The 22,500-nt window shown below is 37.3% G+C and overlaps 1 protein-coding gene across 5 annotated transcripts in view; it reads left to right on the forward strand.

Annotated features, from left to right (window-relative positions):
* pds5b (PDS5 cohesin associated factor B) overlaps positions 1–22,500 on the forward strand; it is a 278,218-nt gene that overhangs the window by 234,674 nt on the left and 21,044 nt on the right. For all 5 annotated transcript variants that reach the window (XM_073043864.1, XM_073043867.1, XM_073043862.1 and 2 more), the window contains 7 exons: positions 1,802–1,938; positions 5,600–5,723; positions 7,231–7,435; positions 9,000–9,114; positions 10,680–10,812; positions 12,315–12,434; positions 20,717–20,779. In XM_073043864.1, coding sequence (XP_072899965.1) covers positions 1,802–1,938; positions 5,600–5,723; positions 7,231–7,435; positions 9,000–9,114; positions 10,680–10,812; positions 12,315–12,434; positions 20,717–20,779 — 897 coding nt within the window. The remainder of the gene's footprint in view (positions 1–1,801; positions 1,939–5,599; positions 5,724–7,230; positions 7,436–8,999; positions 9,115–10,679; positions 10,813–12,314; positions 12,435–20,716; positions 20,780–22,500) is intronic.

The raw sequence follows: 22,500 nt of genomic DNA on the forward strand, positions 1-22,500 counted from the left end.
AATGTTTTTAAAAACCATTACAAAATCCTGGCGACTTTGACAAGTGCAGGCTTCACACCCCAACCTTTCCTCCTGTTGAAGATTGTTGGTATGTTTTTGGGGCCTCAGCAGTATGCCATCTGAAGTCCATTCACAACTGAAGCTTCTCTGTCAGCAGTAGAGGGAAACACAGAAGCAACAGATGAAATAATCTGTAATTTGATTAAAACTCTGTATTGGTGCCAGCAAATTCTGTCCTTTACATCTAGACCAGTATAAGTCCACTGATTGCATTAGACAAACTCCAGCATATTTCAGCTCAGAGTAAACACCAATGATTCTCATGTTTACACGAACCATAACAGGATTTTGGACTAGAGGTAGACAACATTTTCATTCGTGTTTAAAGCAGAACATCCAAAATCTAGCATTATTCCTTGTACTTTCTTTTGTTTCAAGTACTTAACCATCTTGCTTCTGGTATTCATATCTTCTAAGTTTTTTTGTCTGTTCGCACCTATAGTAGGAAAACTATGAAGAGAAATTTTAATCAGTTGACTTGAAATGTTTTTTTTATAGACCTAGAAGTTAATGTGCTTGGGTAGGTTACCAAGAGAGCCATGAATCTGTAGTTGACGTGTAGTCTTGATAATGGCAAGGCACTTACTTTAAAGGAAGGTTTAAATACTGTGCAACTGTGATCTCATTAAGTGGTAAACAAACTTGAAGAGCTACATGTCTTTAGGTCTGGTACACTGAAAGAAGAACAAATTGGCTAAAGGATTTCATCCAAAACTGTATAGAGATGAGATTTGTTTCTTTAAGTCCATTTCAATGTATTTGAATCCTTGTTGAGATCAATTGCCAAAACATTGTAAGCCCTTCAGGTGTTGTAATTGAGCCTTCCACCTTGAAGTAAAAAATACATTGGATAAAATGTGATTTCAAATTGTCAAATATTTAGCATTTCATTACAATTAAATATTTTTCAATAGTCATAAACCTTTTTTTTAGGAAGCAGGCAATACAAAAGAGCTCATTATTTAAAACACAGCAGGCTAGGCAGCATCTATAGGGAGAAGCGATGTCGACGGAAAGGAAAGATAGTAAGAGATTTGAAAGTAGAGGGGGGAGGGGGAAATTACTATCTTTCCTTTCGGTTAGTCCTGACGAAGGGTCTTGGCCCGAAACGTCGACATTGCTTCTCCCTATAGATGCTGCCTAGCCTGCTGTGTTCTATCAGCATTTTGTGTGTGTTGTTGTTTGAATTTCCAGCATCTGCAGATTTCCTCATGTCAGCATTTAAAATCCATTCTTAGTTACCTTTAACAAAGTGGTAGCTGAACTGCCAAGGTATCTGGCAAAAGTACTCCCACAGTGTAATTAGGTGGGTGATCTGATTTGGACCCAGCAAGGATGAAGGGCCAGCAATATACTTCCAAGTTAGGATAGCATGCAACTTGGAGGAGCCCCTGCAGTTTGTAGTGTTACCATCTATTTGCTATCCTTATCATTCTAGATTACATTAATATTATATTAGCAATACAGTATCTGTGAATTAATACATGACTGCAACAGCCATTAAGATATTAAAATATTTGCAGATAAGCTCACTGTCAGTAGCTCTTTAACCTGTTTCTTTCTGTTATCACCTTACAGATTATAATATGTATGCAATGCATAATTCAGTATAATTAAAACTGCAACAATTGGTCAATTTGTAGGTTGTTTTAATATTAATTTTAATTTATATTATAGAAATGCAGCTGTAATTATTTATTTATTTCTAAAAATGTATTAAGGTTGTGCATTTTTATTACAGATACAGGCCATGAAGATGATGGTACGGTGGTTGATGGGAATGAGGACCAACGCAAATAAATCGGGGACCTCTACCTTGAGACTGCTAACTGCAATATTACATAGTGATGGTGACCTGACAGAACAGGGGAAAATCAGGTATGTAATAATAATAATCAATTGAGATGGTATATATGCTTTTCCTGAGGAAAAGCCCCCTTACCCTGAGGAGCAGGCACTCTCTCTGGCCGCAGCTGATGAAAAAGACCCTACCCAAAGTCAAGCTACATAAAGCTGCCAGGTCTGATAATGTACCTGGTTGGGTGTTGAGGAACTGTGCAGCTCAGTTAAGAGATTCTAGCAGACATGTTCAATATCTCTTTGGAACAGTCTACTGTCGCCTCAGGCTTCAAGGCAGCCACTGTCATCCTAGTGCCCAAAAGGGTGACAGTAACCAGCCTCAATGACTACTGCCCAGTGGCACAAACCTCAGTGATAATGAAGAGCTTTGAATGGCTGGTTATGGATTACATTAAACCCCATCTCATGCTACATTGGACCCTTTCCAGTTAGCTTATCGCTCAAGTTAGTCCACTGATGATGCCGCAGCCTCTACACTGCACTCCATTCTGTCTCGCCTGGAAAAATGTGCCTTATATGCCAAGGTGCTGTTTATTGACTTCAGCTTGACTTTTAATACAATTATCCCTCAGAATAATTGTCTTTGTTGGGTCTCAACACCTCTCCCTGTAACTGTATCTTGGGCTCCTTGGCAGAAAGGCCACAGTCAGTTTTGTGTTGACAGAAACATTTCTAGCTCCGTCACACTGAGCACTGGCACTCCCCAGGGCTGCGTGTCAGCCCCCTACTGACGCATGACTGCACTGCTAAGTCCGGTTCAAACCAAATCATCAAGTTCACTGATGACACAAACGGTGGCTGGCCTCAGCAACGACAACGAGACGACGTACTGAGAGGTGGTAGAGTAGCTGGTAGAATAATGCAAACACAATAACTTGAGTTTCAACATGAACAAGATCAGAGAGATGTTTATGGACCTTAGGAAGGTGCAGGCTGACTGCTCCTTACTGCACATACACTGCTCCTCCGTGGAGAGAGTTAGGAGCACTAGGTTTCTGGGATTACATATAAAGGATGATCTCACCTGGTCCCTCAACACCTCCTCTTTGACCAAGAAAGCAGAGCAGTATTTCCACTTCCTGAGGAGATTGAGGCAAGTGAGGCTCCCCCTGCCCCCACTCTAACCAATTTTTACAAGAGAACCATTGAGAATGTCCTGACTAGCTGCATCACTGTGTGGTACAGGAATTGTAAGCCTTCTGACTGCAAGTCCCTACAAAGGATTGTGAGGACTGCTGAGAGGATCATTGAGGTCTCTATTCCACCCATCCAGCCATCAAAGATACTTATCTGAAGCACTGTATACGCAGGGTCCTTAGCATTATCAATAATCTCTCCCACCCATCCAACAAACTCTTTGACCCACTACCCTCAGGCAGGAGGTACAGTAGCATTGGGCCAAGATCTGTTAGAATGGGAACAGTTTCTTCCCCCAGACCATAAGACTACTGAACTCCCTGCTGCCACCCAAGTCTCATCACGTATGGAGCACCAGTAATGCAATACTGTTAACTTTTAAACTTGTGTTGTAAATGCACCTTGTTATTTGTAAATTTATTTGGGGTAATATTACTTAATGTATTATGTATGTGTGAGTTATATATACTCTGTTGTGCCCCTTGGACTGGAGGTGTATTGGTTCGTTTGGTTGGCTGTATTCATGTGCATAGTTGAATGACTATAAATTGAACTTGAACTAAATGGTCAGTAAGATGCTTGGTTTTCGATTTTGTGCATTATTTATATTGTAGAGGTAAGTCTTCATTCAGATAGCAATTTAATTTTATTTCTCACAATTCAAGAAATGGGGTATATGAACTCAAACCTAGAAAATGTATTTTTACGGTGCTACCTTAAACAATGAGTAAGGTAATCAATAGTTTCATTTGGTAAAATAGTAGAGACTAATGAACTAGAAAAAGCTATATTTATGAAGAGAGGTGATTAAGGGAATTGGCTTTGAAATCAGCAAGATCAAACTATCTTTGCATTGTTTATCAGAGGAAATAGATTTCTGTATATGAGAATATGATTAAATAGTGAACTTTTTTTAGTTCAGTCTTGGCATTAAATCCACACAGTTCACTTAGGCACAGGAAAAAGCTTAATACAATTCCCCTGTGACATGTTTTAATCTTGGCTTTGGCCTTCAACTGAATTTGATAGATGTTGGGCTTCCACTTTTTTGCACACTCAAACCAAAAATGGTACTTAAAAAGTTATAGAGTTGCACTAATTGCTAAAAAAAGAGTACAAATTTTCTTAATCTTCCTCAGCCTTCTACAAAATTAGTTTCATTTCAGTTGTGAATTGTCATTGCAACTTGATGCAGCAGGAGAGGAGCTGTTATTTTACTGTTTTAAGATTTTTATAAAAGATAATGTTCTGTTCTGGAGGTCATGACTGGTGGTGATCTGCTGCGATCATTGCTGGGACCTGTACTTGTGATTATGTATACAAGAATATAAATGATCTGCGTGGTAAATCTGCAGAAAGCACAAAAATTGGCAAGAGTTTTGGATAGTGAAGAATGTTGTCAAAAGATACAGCAGAATATAAGTCAGTTAAAGATATAGGCACAAAATTGAAAGATAGCATTTAATCTGGACAAATGTGAGGCATGCTCTTTGAGAGGTCAAATGTAAATGAAAAATGTACAGTAAAATGAGAGGATTTTTAGAAGCACTGCACAGGAATCTTGAGATGCAAGTCTTGTTCTTGTGATGTACTGCTCTTTATTCTCTGTTCTGCTATATTTTATTTTGAACAGATTTTAGGTGGTATAGTATGAGTCATAATAAAAGTTTAAGAATGTTTTCCAGTGACAGGTTCCCTTCCTGATGGGCTTGAATGGTAGCTAAATGATCTGAAGCTTGTGTTTTCAACTCTAAATAAACAGACAATGAATTTGGCTTTTTTCTTTTTTTCTTAACTCGTATATCTATGCTTAAGTTCAAACATTACTTAATGAGATTGAGAAGTCAATTAAGTGTAATTTGCAAATAGGAAATGTGGCTTAGCATTGGCTTATTTTAAATTCTAACTTCATCATTGTGCCCACAGGAGCTCAATGAGAGTTGACCCGTATTTTGAAAGTGTGGTATTACTCTATGATTGTAAACTTTACTAACAATGTTTTGCATCACTGAATGCATGGAAGATGGGGAGCCCATGTTATCAGTCTGGGTTTTCTACTCTTTCTGTTTTGTATAATGTACTCTCACTACATCTAGGATGTAGGTGATGATCAGCATTGCCATGGATAATTCAATATAAAGAAAAATAAGTTCTCTTAAGAATAGAATTTAACTATACAGTTGTAATTTAGTTTTAAATGGTTTTTCCAACCTGTATCTGCAATAATGTCTTAGTCTGGTACTTAAAATGAAAACTTCTGTTTCTATTATTCAAATTAAAATTACATGCTACCTGGAAATCTTGCTTGTTTAAAAACATTTTAAAAACTGAGTAAGGTAGAAGAAAAACTGATGTGCTTTGTGTATAGTATTTAAAAGTTTTCCTAAAAACTTAGAGAAATAAGGGGCTAATAATAAATAATCAGTCCTGTTAATGGTAAAACTGAACTAAACACTAGTATGGTTTTTAATCCATGTTATGACTTTAAAGTGTAAATGACCATCCAATTAACCTGCTTGTTTTCCTGTTTCTTCCTGTGTAGCAAGCCTGATATGTCACGTCTGCGCTTAGCCGCTGGATGTGCTGTTTTGAAGCTAGCGCAGGAACCATGTTACTATGAAATCATCACTCTGGAACAGTTTCAGTTATGTGCACTGGTAATGAATGTAAGTCATTTAAAAAAAAATCTTGTTTAGTCTAATTTATTTTTGGTAACTTTTTTGGGCAGATAAATGCTTCATATGTTCAGATATGTTTCTGTCAATATTCTATCCATACTGAGGGTAAGTCTGCTAGGTTTGATATGAAAATATATTTTGAAAGAAAACTTTCAATTTAAACTGATCTTGAGAAATCACAACATTTTTTCTTCCTTTTATTATTGGTTGTATACAAAGTTATTAACATATAAATAGTAAGTTGCTTTACAGAGATGCAAACTCAATATATTTTTAGTGTATAATGTGTATAAGTTGTATTTTTCATCTAAACATTTGGATGCTGATAAAACATGTTTTACATTATGGTATAACTTTATTAACTATAAACCACATAGTACTTAAATTTAGTATTTCTCTTTGCTAAATTAGCAACTGTTTCAGGTTTTTTTAATTTCAAGGTGCAGACAAGCCTGGTAAGGTCAGCATTTGTTGATCATGCTTATTGCTTTTGAGAAAGTACTGATAAACTGCTTCCTTGACCGCCAGAGTATTTCCACATCACTGACACCAACAATTTCTACTTTGTTGAGCAAATCATAATGAAGGAAGAACAACGTGCTTCCAAGGCAGGCTTGGAGGGGATCTTTGGATTGATGTCACAATCTTGTTATTTTTCAGCTATCTTGGAGTCACAGACTTACATGGTGGTTTAGTTGTGTTTCTGGTCAGTCATCAATCCTAGAATATCAGTGAAATTCAACAATGATAATATTTTAAAATAAGCCGCAAGGATTTTTTTTTTAATATTGGGAGAGTCTAAGACCGTAGAGCTCGGCCTCAGAATAGAAAGGTGTTATTTTAGAATAGCAATGAGAAGGAATTCCTTTAGCCAGAGGGTGGTGAATCAGTGGAATTCATTGTCAGGGACAGCTGTGGAGGCCAGGTCATTGAATATATTTAAAGCAGAGATTGATTGGTTCTTAATTAATCAAAGGTTACAGACAGAAGGCAGGAGAATGTGGTTGAGGGGGATAATATATCAGCCATAGTAGACTTGATGGACTGAATGACCTAATTCTGATCCTGTGTTTTATGGTTATAAGGAAAAGGTGAGTGAATGGGGGTGAGAGGGAAAGCAAATCAGCCATGATCGAATAGTGGGACAGACTTGATGGCCCAAATGACCTTATTCTGTTCCTATGTATTATGGTCTTAATGTTACTGGTTTGGGACCTGTACTTGTTGAACATCCTCATATAAAAGGTAATTTATAGTGTGAAACCTGCATCAGGTGTAGCTGGTTTACTGACCTGGATATTACATGTGAAACATTGCTTTTCAAAAAAAAGACATTTATGTAAGTTGAAAGCTTAAGACGATGCATTATGAACTGGTGTGAGCCAATAAGAATGTGGGAATCCACATTGTGATATGTAAGATTGAGCATTTAGTTTCTAATTTTTAAGTTGGCTGTTTTCTTCTGTCTGTTTCAGAGTAATTTGTTTCTTTACAGGATGAATGTTATCAAGTGAGGCAGTTATTTGCACAGAAGCTCAACAAAGGACTTGCCAAGTTACGACTACCACTAGAATATATGGCTATTTTTTCACTCTGTGCAAAGGACCCAGCAAAAGAAAGAAGAGCACATGCCAGGCAATGTCTTGTGAAAAATATCAATATTAGGAGGGAATATCTGAAGCAGCATGCAGCAGTGAGTGGTAGGTTTCACCAAGTTATAGGAAATAAATAACCTATTGCAACAAAAAAAATTCTAATAGTTTTACTTATTCAAAGAAATGTGTAGTATCTTTTTCCCGTGGGGTTGAAGTAATAGTAATTCCACAGTGGATTTGGTAATAAAATTGCTTTTATTTTAATTTTAATCTTCACTCATAGGGTCTGCACAGGTGTTTTACTAGAGAAGTTAATTAAATATAATGATTAAAAATAGACCAGTGGATTTCTAGAGTAAAATAAAAGGAACTGATCAAGGTGTTTTTCAAAGTATTCACTGAACTTATAAATTGATAAATACTCAATGATTTTGAAACAACTATATAATTCAAATATTTCATTAATTGTACCATTTTTTCAACTTTTCTTTATTGACTGGCATTGATATCATATGCCGTACATAATAGTGTTTGAGCATTCAACTGACAGCTTGAAAGGTTACTTTAAGTTGATTGTTACTTGTTTGGTGGTATTTATAGTTAAGTTATGTAATGCTCAAGATGTGTAATGGACACATTTACTTGGTGTGGTACTATGGTTAGTGCTCTTACTGATTTGGTGAATGCTGCTTGCTGGTTATGCTTAGCTAAGTAGTGCTGTGATGGTTACCTCAGTCCCACGTTGGAGTACTCTGGGTGGCATTGCCTGCATCTGTCACTTACAGGATGCCTTTAATGAATTTTTGTTGCCTTTACAATTTGGAAAACTTTTTGTTTTAAATACAGCTTGTAAGAATAGGTTAGGGACTTTAACATGAACAAGATTGTAACATCTCAGATGGAGTTCCTATTTTGACTAGAATGATTGTATCCAAGTAAGTTAACATTTAATACAAATAGCAAAAAGTCTGACAAACAAATACCGGTTGTAGTGAGGTGAAAGACATCTAAAGTTAATATTGAATTGTACAGTATGGAAACAAGCTCTTCGGTCCAACTCATCAATGCTGGCCAAGATGCCTTTCTGTGCTAATACCATTTGCTTCTGTTTGGCCCATACCCTGGACCTGTCCAAATTGTAGTGATTTCTGCCTCTGCAGCTTCCTCAGGCAGTTTGTTCCATATCCTCTCTCAGCCTCCTTTGCTCCATTTTTTCTGCACCCTTTCTTGCTTAATAACATCATTTCTATATCTGGGTGACCAGAACAGTGCACAATACTTCAAGTGTGGTCTTACCAATGAGTTGTACAGTTGCAACATGATGCTCTATCCTTGTACTCAAATACCATGACTGATTGAGGCAAACATTCCAAGTGCCACCTTTACCAGTCTGTCTACTTCTGTCATCACTTTCAGCGAACTACGTATGTATACCCTGACCCCCAAGGTCTCTCTATTTTATAACACTCTGCAAGCCCTTCCACCTACTATGTAATTCCTGCCCTGGCTTAACTTCCCAAAATGCAGCACTTTCTACTGATCCAAGTCTGCTATTACTGACATAATTAAGCAAATTCTTTTTGGTGTTAAATGAATAATTTGTTACCTAATGACTTGTTACAATAGGTTTTTGTTTTTCTATTAAGATCCTCATCTTTTTTTTCTGCAGAAAAGTTGTTATCATTGTTGCCTGAGTATGTTGTTCCATACACAATTCACCTTCTTGCTCACGATCCAGATTACGTAAAGGTACAGGATATTGAACAGCTGAAGGACATTAAAGAGTAAGTATGCTTCCAATTTTATTGTAAAATTGTGTTTACAAAACAATTTAAAATTGCAGAGATTGACTTCATCTGTGTATGTTGTCCTATACACCATTTAATACTTTCTCTCATATCTAGTTGCTTCCTTGTCCTTTTTCATTTTTCATGCACTTTTCTTGTGATTGAATAACTTTTTTCCCCCTCTTCCATCTATCACTCCTCCCTTGTGATGTTTATTTTGTTTTTATCAACAGCTCTGGAAATGGAATGATGTTTACCACTTTTATATTTTAGAAATAACTGCATTCATTTTCACTTCATTAATCTTCTGAATTTGCCATGATTACAGATAGAATACATTTAGATTTATGACAAGCCTTCACATCTTTGGGATATCTTCAAATATTTTATAAAAAAATATTTTGAATATAATTATTGTCTCTTAAGAAAATATAACATTAAGATTATCAGAAATTAAAGCATCTCTATTTTCAGGTAGAATGCAGTTAGAATTAAACCAAATTCTTGACAACAAAATTGTAAAGAATTGGTATTATTGTTGAGGGCAAGGGTGTGGGAATCAAATCACCACTTTCTTTAGAAAGCGGAATTTTGTCTTGAAATTGTGAGTTTCACTTAAAATAAATGAGTTTGTACACAAACCTCATTAACTTAACCTTTCTCAGATCCAGAAAACAGTAAAGGTCTTTTAAATATTAAATATTTGGGGAAAGAATAAATGATAATAATGGCTTTGTTTTGAAACCATTACACAAAATGGAGTGCTTAAATTGGAGTCTGAATTTGAACACAAACTTTGTGCAAGATGGGGAAGGTACTTAATTATCTGTAGTCATGTATGTAAGCTTGAAATGGCAAAGAAATAAAATTTTGTACACTGTTTTGGCACCTAGTGGAAATTATAGACTTTTCCTAGGTTAGAGCAGAGTTCTGTTCTTTTGAAGTGTTCTGTGGCCTGAGCATTTAAAAAGTCAGAAGTGTGGCTGCAGGCTCAGCAGCCAGCAAATCCATCCACTAGTCTCCCATATACTTCTGCATGTTGCGAGCTATATGTGAGTGGGGAATTCATAATCTGGCAGGCTTTAAAAATATATATATAGATTTTAGAATATTAGAGAATAGGTTGTGTGACTCAGCTGCAGATTGTGGAAGTTATTGTGGTAGATATCTCCCATCTTCGAATATCTCAGCTTTGTGTTTTAGTCGAATGCAAATATGAAATAAGAGAGGAGTGAAGCTTTTTAACAGTTTACAGTGGTCACACCTCATGCAGAGTTCTAGAATGAGAATAAGTTTCCTGTTAACAAAACTGTTAGACATAAGGGAAACTCACTGTGAGATAATATACATCTGCCTCCATTTAATTGATACAGTAAAGCATTGGGGAAAGGTTTTTTAGCTACGCAAGTATACTTGAAGGCTGCTTCATCAAATGTTCTGAATTGAAGTGGAATGGTAAGTATGCCTATTTTAGTGAAACAGTACAATTGAAAATCTGCTATTTCTGTACAATTATATTTTTAAACTGATAAATGAATTTCTCTTTTAATATTCTTTTCCAGATGCTTATGGTTTATGCTTGAAATCCTGATGGCTAAAAATGAAAATAACAGTCACGCCTTTATTAGGAAAATGGTGGAAAATATAAAACAGACAAAAGATGTCCAGGGACCAGATGATCCAAAGATGAATGAGGTTTGCCTAAAAATTTTGTGCAGATAATTTGGATGTTTGAGGCTAAATGCAGAAAATACTCAATAGATGAGGCAGCATCTAAGGAGCAACATACTGCACTACATGTCTGGTTGATGATCTTCAATCAGAACTGGCGAAAATGCGTTTCTGTCTCCACAGATGCTCCTAACCTCCTGGCATTTACTTTTTATTGATTTCAGATTTCCAGCATTTATGGTATTTTGCTTTTAATATTTTGAGTATTTAGTTGCTACTTTGAGAATGTTCATGTAACTGCAGAATGTGCAGCAATATGTTTTAGATATTTATGCTTACTGTTGTGCTAATCGCAGAGGCACAAGAAGTGGGTTATACACAAATCTGACCTTCTCTGTTTCTGAACTTGCTTTTGAATCCATTAGAATGCAAAAGTTGCTGAGATGAGTAGCTGGATGGACTTAGCTTCTGGTACCAGCTTTTTTGCTAGTGGCTAGGCCATCAAGCTCAGACCCATGTTTTAATTGGGTTGTTGACTTAATATAAAAGCTAGGTTTTTTTTCATGGAAACCTGCAGCAGCGAAATAGCCTCTTATGACCCACCTTGTCCATTATTTATTTTTCTTATTTCAACTTGTGTTTATGTTTTTAATTCAGTAAAAGTGACATTATTTCACAAAAAGAGATCAATTTTAAAACTTTTTTTTAGCTTTTTTCCCGGAAATGCTTGATTATCAAATATCAAATTCACTGTACTTACAAGCCCTTCTTCCCCCTCCTATCCCTATTCCCACCTACCAACATCATGGCATAGTTGCCATTTGTAGGATAGGCTACATTGTGATGCTAACAGTTTACTGGGAGCTATTCAGTGGCAAGAAGTGAATTTGACCTCTGGGCAAGCAAGAATATTGAATACTAGGAAAAGACAATGTAGCAATGATTTGGCCTGTTTCATTTTTTTTAAGGTTATAGAGGATAAAAGGGGAAAGCATTGAGTGTTGCATTGAGACACTTAATGAAATACATTGAAGCAAACATTTGTGCCTCAATTTTTTTACTCATGAGATTTTAACAATTTGTTCTTAAACTAAGTGGCTTGCTCCACTATTTTGAAGAGTAGTTAGTTGTATTGAAGTGGATTTAGAATCTTGTGTAATAGATAAAGGTAGTAGTTTGCTTCACTCATAGTTTTGTAGCTACTGATTAAACTTTTTATTCCTGAATGACTTAATTTAACTGATTTGCTGGCTATGTTAGTGGAATTTAAATATTCAGGTCATTAATTAATCTCTTAAATACCATGCCACTAGATGACTATACTTATAATTCACAATTGTAACCTATCAGTAAATTATATATTTGATTAATTCCTTTTGGAGAACATAAGTAAAGATTTAAAATGTTTTTGGTGAGAACTAGTAGGATTCTAATAGGAAAGGATGTATTAAATGTGACTCAACGCTTCATATATTTTTTCAAATATTAATTTAAGATAGTTACATATCAATATGCTTTGTTTTTAGAAATTATACACAGTTTGTGATGTTGCAATGAACATCATCATCTCTAAAAGTACTACTTATAGCTTGGAGTCTCCTAAGGACCCAGTTCTTCCTGCTAAATATTTCACTCATCCTGATAAGGTGTGTACAATCAGTTTATTTTAGGAGTTATTCCTATTTAAAATGTCTTATATTTTACTTGCATTTTAGTATGAGAAAAAGGAACATGTATAGCATACATCAATGTCACCATGGTGGTAAATCTATAGAAATTTTTAGAAAATCTGAGACTTGATTGAAACACTACTTGTCTCCATTCTTTGGATGCAAATGTTAGTGACATTATGGCATGTGTTATCCACTGTAAAGTATTCTTGTGAAAAAGCATATGAGCTCTTACCTTTCACTGATGTGATCCCATGAAGCTATTTAATTTGGAGCAGAAGTGAAGGAATCCAATATATTTCCAGTTCATGATAGTATATGATTCTTTAGATTGTATCAGTCTTCACTGTGAAAGACACTAACAGTATGGTGGAAGTTCCAGCTGTCAGGAGGCATGAAGTGTGTGAAGTTACCATAACTAAAGAGAGGGCTGTGGGGAAACTGAAAGGTCTGAAGGTGGATAAGTCACCTGGACCAGATGGTGTACATTCAAGAGTTCTGAAAAAGGTGGCTGAAGAGATTGTGGAGGCATTAGTAATGATCTTTGAAGAACCACTAGATTCTAGAATAGTTTCCAAAGACTGGAAAATTGCAAATGTCACTCCACCCTTCAAGAAGGGAGAGCCAGAAGAAAGGAAGCTATAGGCCAGTTAATCTGACCTCGGTGGTTGGGAAGATATTGGAGTCTATTATTAAGGTGAGTTCTCAGGCTATTTGGAGGTACTTGACAAACTAGGCTGTAGACAGCATGGTTTCCTCCAGGGAAAGTCTGTTGGAATTCTTTGAAGTATTAACAAGCAGGATAGACAAAGGAGAATTGTTGGATGTGGTGTATTTGGATTTTCAGAAGGCCTTTAACAAGGTGCCACACATGAGGCTACTTAACAAGCTACGAGCCCATGGTATTACAGGAAAGATTTTAGCATGGATAAAGCAAGTGCTGATTGGCAGGCGGCAAAGAGTAGGAATAAAGTGAGCCTTTACTGGCTGGCTGCCAGGTCTGTGTTAAGACAGATTCTTTTCTACATTATATGCCAGTGATTTGGATAATGGAATTGATGGCTTTGTTGCAAAGATTGCAGATGATATGAAGAAATGTGGAGGGGCAGGTAGTTTTGAGGAAGTAGAAAGTCTATAGAAGGACTTGGATCAGGAGGATGGGCAAAGAGGTGGCAGATGGAATATATTGTAGGGAAGTGTATCATCAGGCACTTTGGTGGAAGAAATAAAAAGGGCAGGTTGAGTCTGTGGTGAGGATGACATATGGAATGTTAGCATTCATTTCAAGAGGATTAGAATATAAAAACCAGGATGTAATGTTGAGACTTTATAAATCACTGGTGATGCCATACTTGGAATATTGTGAGCAGTTTGGGCCCCCTATCTTAGAAAGGATATGCTGAAACTGCAGAGGACTCAAAGGAGATTCATGAAAATGATTCCAGGATTGTACGGTTTGTCATGTGAAGTGTGTTTGATGACTCTGGGCCTATATTCACTGGAATTCAGAAGAATGAGGGATGACTTCATTGAAACCTATCAAATGGTGAAAGACCTGTTAAGAGTGGATGTGAAGAAGATGTTTCCTATCCTGGGAGAACCTAAGACCAGAGAACACAGCTTCATAATAGAGGGACGTCCTTTTAGAACAGAGATGAGGAGAAATTTCTTTAGCCAGAGGGTTGAGAGTCTGTGGAATTCTTTTTCACAGGCAGCTGTGGAGGCCAAGTCTTCATGTATATTTAAGGCAGAGGTTGATAGATTCTTGATTGGTCAGGGCATGAAGGGATTTGGGGAGAAGATAGGAGGCTGAGGAAAATTGGATTAGCCAGGATAAAATCATGGAGCAGACTCGATGGGTCAAATGAGCTAATTCTGCACCTATATCTAATGGTCTATTGGAGAGATTATTGTTAACAGAAGTAAACACTGCACCTGCAATAATCCAGTAGAGGAGAGATTGAATCGTAAGTGTGGTGAATAGATTTCATTTACAGAGGCTGCTTTATCTTAGAAAGTAGCTTACATCCTCTGTTGTTTGAGTTGCACTCATCCAGGAAAGTGTAAAGTGTCTTGGTACCTTGTAGATGGTGGATAGAGTTTGAAAGTCAAGACATAAGGTATTTTCTGTACTACAAGGAGTTTCTGACTTGCTTTTAAAATGACCTTCACTTCTGTTTTATGGTAAGATTCCAGTAGCTACTTTATTCAATTTTGCATTATATTGCTGCTTAGTATCTGCTGCTAATCATTACTTCACCTTCAGATTTGTAGGGATATACAGCTTGGAACAGACCCGTTTAGTTCATTGTCCATGTCGACTATCACCCATTTGCATTCATCCTAAAATGTGCCTCTTTTTATTCTCGTATTCTCCCTCAGATTGGACCATTCACTTAGCTACTTGAGGCAATTTACAGTGACCAGTTAACTTCCCAGCCCTCATGTCTTAGGATGTGAAAGGAATTGGAGCACCCAGGGGAAAGAAAGTTGGCAGGGAGAATGCACAAATTTCACATGGTTAACACTCATACTCAGGATTGAATCGGGTATCTGGTGCTGCAAGGCAGCTGCTCTACCAGCACTTTCTTCATAACCAGAAGTGGATCAATGCTTTTGTTATAGTCTAGCTGATGTTTTATAAAGATTCCACATCAGCTCTCCTTTGTACTCCATGTCTGTGCTTATGAAAGCTTGAATAAGGTCATTAGACCATTAGATACAGGACCAGAATTAGGCAATTCAACCCACTAAGTCTGCTCTGCTGTTCAATCAAGGGAAGTTACTTCTTTCAGTTCCATTCTCTGACCTTTTCCCTGTAACCCTTAACCCCCTTATCAGTCAAAAACTTACTAATCTCTGCCTTTAAAACACCCAGTGACTTGGCCTCCACAGCCCTCTGTGGCAAGAAATTCCATTACCATCTGGTTGAAAATATTCCTCTTCATCTCAGTTTGTAAATGAGCATCCTTTTATTCTCAGGCTGAATCCAAGGTGCTCTTTTGAATAGAAACATCTTCCACTTTATCCAGGCCTTTCAGTAATAGATTTCAATAAGATGCCCACTCATCTTACTGAACTCCGTCGAGTATAGGCCCAGAAACATCAAATGTTCATTAAATCAAGCCTTTCATTCCTAGGATCATTCTTGTGAACCTTCTCTGGACACTTGTCTGAGCCAGCACATCTTTCCCAAGATTCGGGACTCAAAATTGCTCAAAGGTGGTCTCATCAATGCTTTAGAAAGTTTCAGCAGTACGTTCATGCTTTTACATTCTAATCTTCTTTAAATGAAGGCTTACTTTGCATCTATTTTCCATACCACCAACTCAGCCCACAAATTAATCTAATGGGAATCCTCAACTGGGACACCCAAGTCACCTTCATTCTTCCTGTCACAGTGCAGAACCCCACACTATATTCCACCTGTTACTTCTTTGTCCACTCAATCCAAGTCCTTCTGTAGACACTCAAATGCCTCAACAAGACCACCTGAACTTTGACCGATCTTCATATTGTATGGAAACTTGGCCACGAAACCATCAATTTATTCATCCAAATCATTAATACAGTGGCATGCAAAAGTTTGGGCACCCCTGGTCAAAATTTCTGTTACTGTGAATACTTAAGTGAGTAGAAGATGCACTGATCTCCAAAAGTCATAAAGTTAAAGATGAAACATTCTTTTCAACATTTTAAGGAAGATTAGTGTATTATTTCTGTTTCATCTAATTTTAGAGTAAAAAGAAAGGAAAGGAGCACTATGTAAAAGTTTGGGTACCCCAAGAGATTTGAGCTCTCAGATAACTTTTACCAAGGTCTCAGACCTTAATTAGCCTGTTAGGGCTATGGCTTGTTCACAGTCATCATTAGGAAAGGCCAGGTGATGCAAATTTCAAAGTTTTATAAATACCCTGACTCCTCAAACCTTGTTTCAACAATCAGCAGCCATGGGCTCCTCTAAGCAGCTGCCTAGCATTCTGAAAATTAAAATAAACAATGCCCACAAAGCAGGAGAAGGTTACAAGAAGATAGCAAAGCATTTTCAGGTAGCCGTTTCCTCAGTTTGTAATGTAATTAAGAAATGGCAGTTAACAGGAATGATGGAGGTCAGGTCGAGGTCTGGAAGACCAAGAGAACTTTCCGAGAGGACTGCTCGTATGATTGCTAGAAAGGCAAATCAAAACCCCTGTTTGACTGCAAAAGACCTTCAGGAAGATTTACCACACTTGGTCCACCACACCTGGAGTAGTGGTGCACTGTTCTACTGTGCAGTGACAGATGTACAAATATGAGCTTCATGGAAGAGTCATCAGAAGAAAACCTTTTCTGCGTCCTCACCACAAATTTCAGCGTCAGAAGTTTGCAAAGGAACATCTATCTAAACAAGCCTGATGCATTTTGGAAACAAGTCCTGTGGACTGATGAAGTTAAAATAGAACTTTTTGGCCACAATGAGCAAAGGTATGTTTGGAGAAAAAAGGGTGTAGAATTTCATGAAAAGAATACCTCTCCAACTGTTAAGCAGGGGGGTGGATCCATCATGCTTTGGGCTTGTGTTGCAGCCAGTGGCACAGGGAGCATGTGCGTGAAACATTCAGAATAAGGAAAAATCGCTTGCGGGCCGGATAAGCATAGTATCCCATTATCTGCTCGCAGACCGGTCAAAATACCTTTGCGGGCCATAGGTTGCCTACCCCTGGTTTGCAAGCTATGATACTTGCCAAAGGGGGTGTTACTAAGTAGTGACCATGCAGGGTGCCCAAACTTTTGCTTCGGGCCCTTTTCCTTTTTTGTTATTTTGAAACTGTAAAAGATGGAAATAAAAAAGTAATCTTGCTTAACATGTTAAAGAAATGTGTCATCTTTAACTTTATGCCTCTTGGAAATCTGGTCATCTTTTACTCGCTTAGCTATTCACAGTAACAGAAATTTTGACCAGTGGTACCCAAACTTCTGCATGCCACTGTATATAAACTGAAAAGTTGTGGTTCCAACACTGACTCCTGCAGTACTCTACTAGTCACCAGAAGTGGAATTCTGCAAATTATCCTTTCATTAGAATCTGCCACTTAAGTGCATGCAGGTACTGTATATATACACCCAAGTTCCTCTACTCCAATGTGCTCTTTTGATGTAGTGGTTAGTCTATACTGATGTTTCTGCCAAGATTATACCTTTTATCATTATTGTTTTTAGCCTCTTTCCTCCTACCAGAATAAAAATGGGGTTGTAAATTATGGACATGAGGTACTGCAGATGCTGGAAATCTCGAACAAATACACAATATGCTGGTCAGGCAGCACCTATGGATGGGAATAAACAGTCGACATTTCAGGCCGAAACCCTTCATCAGGATGTGTGTATTGCTGAAAGTAGGGTTCCCCTCACCTTTTATCTGCCAATCTTTACACTCAAAGAATCATCCTCAATAATTTCTGAGATCATCAACTAATAGTTACTAGATAAATTATTCCTTTTGCCCTTCTCACTGCACGATAAATGTAATTGCACGAATTACAGAACTTGTCCTATTACCTCCTCCTTTCCACATTCAAAGACAAACTGACTTATTTGTACTACTTTCAACTTTAGTGCATTACATTTGCCACTCATGATGTGATCTCTTCTACCTTGCAAGAAACAAACACAGATTGGTTGACTGAAAAACTCCATTCAGTCTGCAAATTTGATCATTTAGTTTCCAGTTGCTTGTGACTTTAGTTTTACATTGAAGTCCTGTTCTGGCCTCCCTTTGTCCTCCTAGATCATATAAACAATCCAATGCAAATTTGAGGGACAACACATCATCTTTCTACCAGATCCATTGAATTCAAGAATTTCAGATAAACAGCCATTCTAGTATTGTATCCTGCATAATAATTTTTTATTATTATGTAGTCCTTTACTGTCACCTGTCATTTAGTTTCATCGCATATTCAGTTCTTCCAGCTCTCCATCCTATCAGAGACCATTCCTTTTTAGTTTCTTCCATCCAAGCCTGGAATATCTTTAGCCTGCAATTTCTCTCTTTGAACTTAACTATCTCTGTCTCTGGATAGCCAATCCTGTTGGTTGTGAAGTACAGAAGTGAGACCTGAGGGGCCTGAACAACAGATTTGGTCGTTAACAACAGACCAGAACAAAACTCTTCCACAAACATTGTTACAGTTAGCAAAGATCCTTGCCCAACTTTACTACTACTCAGGTTTTTCCAGTGTTTATAAATGGGCCTGTTACTCAGACACTACATGAGTGATTTTTCTTTCAACTAGCAACTGTTTAAAATAAAATTAATCAAAATTACATGAAAAAGCTTTAAATTTTAAAACCAAATAAATAATTTGAGAATTTTTTCCTTATCTATCTTTTCTTATCTTTTGCCTCAGATTCTGCAATAGGTCTAATTTGCAGTTTTTGAGGGCAGATTCTCAAGCATGAGTACTGATATACCTCAACAAACTCCTGCTCTACTCCAAATAACAGAATATGGCTACAAAATCATGATAAATTAATAGTTTGAAGCTATCAGCAAAAGAATCCATTAATTGGTCAAATCAACTTCTTCGTCATTTTATCTCTCTACCTCCTCTTGTTACCCAGTTATAATTTACCTGTCAGTAGAAAACATTTGGGTTTGTCTTTTATATACAGAGTTGCCATTCTCCTCTTGTATTTCCTCTTCCAGATATCCTTCTTTTCAGCACCATTTCACTTATTTAGCTAAGTTTTCATCTGAATTATTTTTGTGACTTAAGCAGTATGCCCCCTCCCTCCCCTGCCCTTTATTTCTGTTTTGTCACATGCACTGTTTCATTATCCATGGAGTTTTGGCTTTGCTTCCTCCATCATTTTTCTGTTTGAGTTTATATACCTAAACTATATGAAATATAATGGTTCATTTGTTCCATTATCCCTTCATTGTTTGGTTCCACTGTCTTGGCCAGATGCTTACTCCTTCTTTCAATAATCTTTTTGCCCTTTCCTGTTATTGAAACCTCAAGCATATTCTCACTAGTTTTATATTTGTTTTATGTTATTTAGAGATGCAGTACATTAACAGCCCTTTCCAGCCCAACCTGCCCATGAGACCCAATTACACCCATGTGACTAATTAACCTACTGTACATCTTTGGAATGTGGGAGGAAACTGGAGCAGCTGAAGAAAACGCATGTGGCTACGGGAAGAATGTACAAACTCCTTACAAGTAGTAGAAGGAAATGAACCTGTGTTGCTGGTGCTATAATAATAATATGCTAATTGTTAACTACCGTGCCGGCCCCTAGCTAATTGGGTTCAGTCCACCTTATTCCCCATCCTTCTCCCTCATTTATACTGAACGAAGAACTTTTTCTGACCATATTTAAGAACTTCCTCTCTCCTACCTTTTCCTTTGTCTCAACCAATACTGGAGTAATTAAGATCTCTTTTACTGCCATTGTAAAGTTCTTGCAATCTCTGGCCCAGAATTGTTCTTGCACAGCTCTGTGTAAAATTGTTCTTGTATTTTGCCATTTGATGGCCTATAGAGTAACCTCAGTTCTGTGATAAATTCCTTCCTGCTTAAATCTTACCAAATAAATTGTCTTCGATTCTTCTCGAGTATTCTTTTGTTCTATTTCTTTACTGCTTTAAAGACACTTTATTTTAACCACTACCATACCCTTTTTGTTTCTTCCTTACCTTGCAATCGTTTAAACATTTGTAACAGATTACAATAGCAACCTGTGTTTCAGTTTTAAATCTAAAGTAGCTTGAAGGAAGTGTGGAATATTCCAAATGAAGAGGCAGAAGAATAGCCCAAGAAGTCTAGCAAGCTCTTTTACCTCTGCCTGTATTTTTGATCAGAATTTTTTTAAAGTAAAATGGAACTTGCTGATGTTGGTTTGAAGCAAGTAGAAAGAATGTAGTTTGCATGTTTATTCCCAGTGACAGTTTCTTCAAACATCTTATGGTACTACCAACGACAAGGATGACTGTGTTGTAAGAGAAGGTAGTTCTACACCTGTCTTTGGATTTGCTCATTAGAATAAAGCTGTCCTTGCTTTCGGTACATCAATATGTCTAAAGGAGAATCTAAGCAAAATTCACTCTATTTTATTTTACCCCATTTAAAAATTCTTGTTGATGGGTTCAGAACATTTATAAAGTTACCTAGCATGGATAATGATTTGAAAATGACAAATTGCTGTCTTGCCATTTTACTGTGTAATAATACTACTGAAGCTGAAATGATTGTTTTCTGAACTATTTCCAGAATTTCAACAACAACAAAAATTATTTGCCTTCGGAAATGAAAGCTTTTTTCACACCTGGAAAGGTACTTTTTCATCTTTTTAATTCGAACATAGAGAAATTTGGAATAACAATTCAGTTTCTGTTAAATATCTTCGGCAAATCTCAATCTTGATTTTGTTTCACTTTATATAACATTGAAACCTTTAACTTTTTTGTGTCTTGTGCTTTTGATATCTGTATATTTGATATCTGGGTTCAACAGCTTGGAAAGGTATGAATTAAGTAAAAGAGAAGAATGCAGGAGAGGTATGTGTGCCTCCAGAATAAAGAATAAGACAAAGTTTAGAAAGGCTTAAGAATTTATGCCTAACTTAAGGCAACATGAAGACAACATTGAAAAGAAAGGTGGTAAATACATGACTGAAGGTGTTCTATTTGAATTAATGCAGATTACAAAATAAGGTGGATGAGCTTAGAGCTCAGCTAGCAAATGGCAGGTATGAAGATGTGGGCATCACAGAGTCGTGGGTGAAACAAGATCACAGCTGGGATTCTGGGTGGGGTGACTCTATTGACAAAAAATGAAATCATATCTTAGAAAGAGGCAACAAAGGGTGTGGAATCCTTGAGTTAAGAAACTGCAATGGTAAAAAGACCCTGATGAGAATTATATACAGACTTCTGAATAGTAGCCAAGATGTGGGGTACAAATTACAAAGGAAGTTAGAAAAGGCATGTAAATAGGGCAATTTTACGTTGGTCATGGGGGATTTCAATATGCAGGTAGATTGGGAAGATCATATGGTACTGGATCCCAAGGGAGGAATTTGTAGAATGCCTAGAATGTGGCTTTTTAGAGCAGCTTGTGCTTGAGCCCACTAGGGAAAAGACAATTCTGGACTCTGGTGTAGTGCAATGACCCATATTTGATTAGGGAGATTGAAAGGAACCTCAGTGTTGTATATGATTAACATTGAGCTAATCTGGAAGCAAATCCCTGTTGTTGCCTGTGTTGCTTGATTTAACTTAGAGGTGATGGTATTTAAGTTCTGGCACAAATGTCAAAAATCTTTCATTGATTCCAGTTTTGTCCAGAATCACCACGCTGCTTGTGAGCTGGCTTTGTGGAGACCATACCTGATCCTCTTGTAACTTTCAGGGTCATCAGACTCGAATGCCTCTGATCTGGCCCTCAGCAGATTGTGGATCTTGTGGTTCACCCAGAGCTTCTGGTTGGAAAAGACTGAACGATTTTGTGCAGAAACACTCATCCACAACTGTTTTAATAAAGTCCATGAGAGCCATGTTGTATTCATTCAGATGCACTCGAGTCCTTGAACATGCAATTCCATAGCCGCTCCTCTGTCTCCTGCATCTACCTCTTTGTTGTCCTAATCCCTGGAGCATTGCTCTTTAGCATCTGCCTGTGTGCAGGTAGAAGAAGGAAGCCACATTTACAGAAATGTGGTCTGTGCATGGAATGGTAGGCATTCCTTTTCCTAGTATAACAGTGGTCTAGTGTGTTGGGACCTATGCTGCCACAGCTTATATGCTGATTGTGATTGGGCTGGCTTTTCTTCAAACAAGCCTGTATGAAGTCCCTGACTATAATTTGAAATGTATCAGGATGGATTGTTTCTAGTTTGGAGATGGCATCATGTACTATCTTGAGCGCTTGATTATAGTCGGTCATTGGTGGTTTGTAAACTGCGGTCAGGATTATGGAGGAAATGTCCCTAGGTAAATATAACGGATGGCATTTGCTTGTTAGGTGTTCAAGGTCAGGGACCACGAGTTTGACAA

The sequence above is a fragment of the Hemitrygon akajei genome, chromosome 4 (assembly GCF_048418815.1).
Source record: "Hemitrygon akajei chromosome 4, sHemAka1.3, whole genome shotgun sequence".
Taxonomy (NCBI): Eukaryota; Metazoa; Chordata; class Chondrichthyes; order Myliobatiformes; family Dasyatidae; genus Hemitrygon; species Hemitrygon akajei.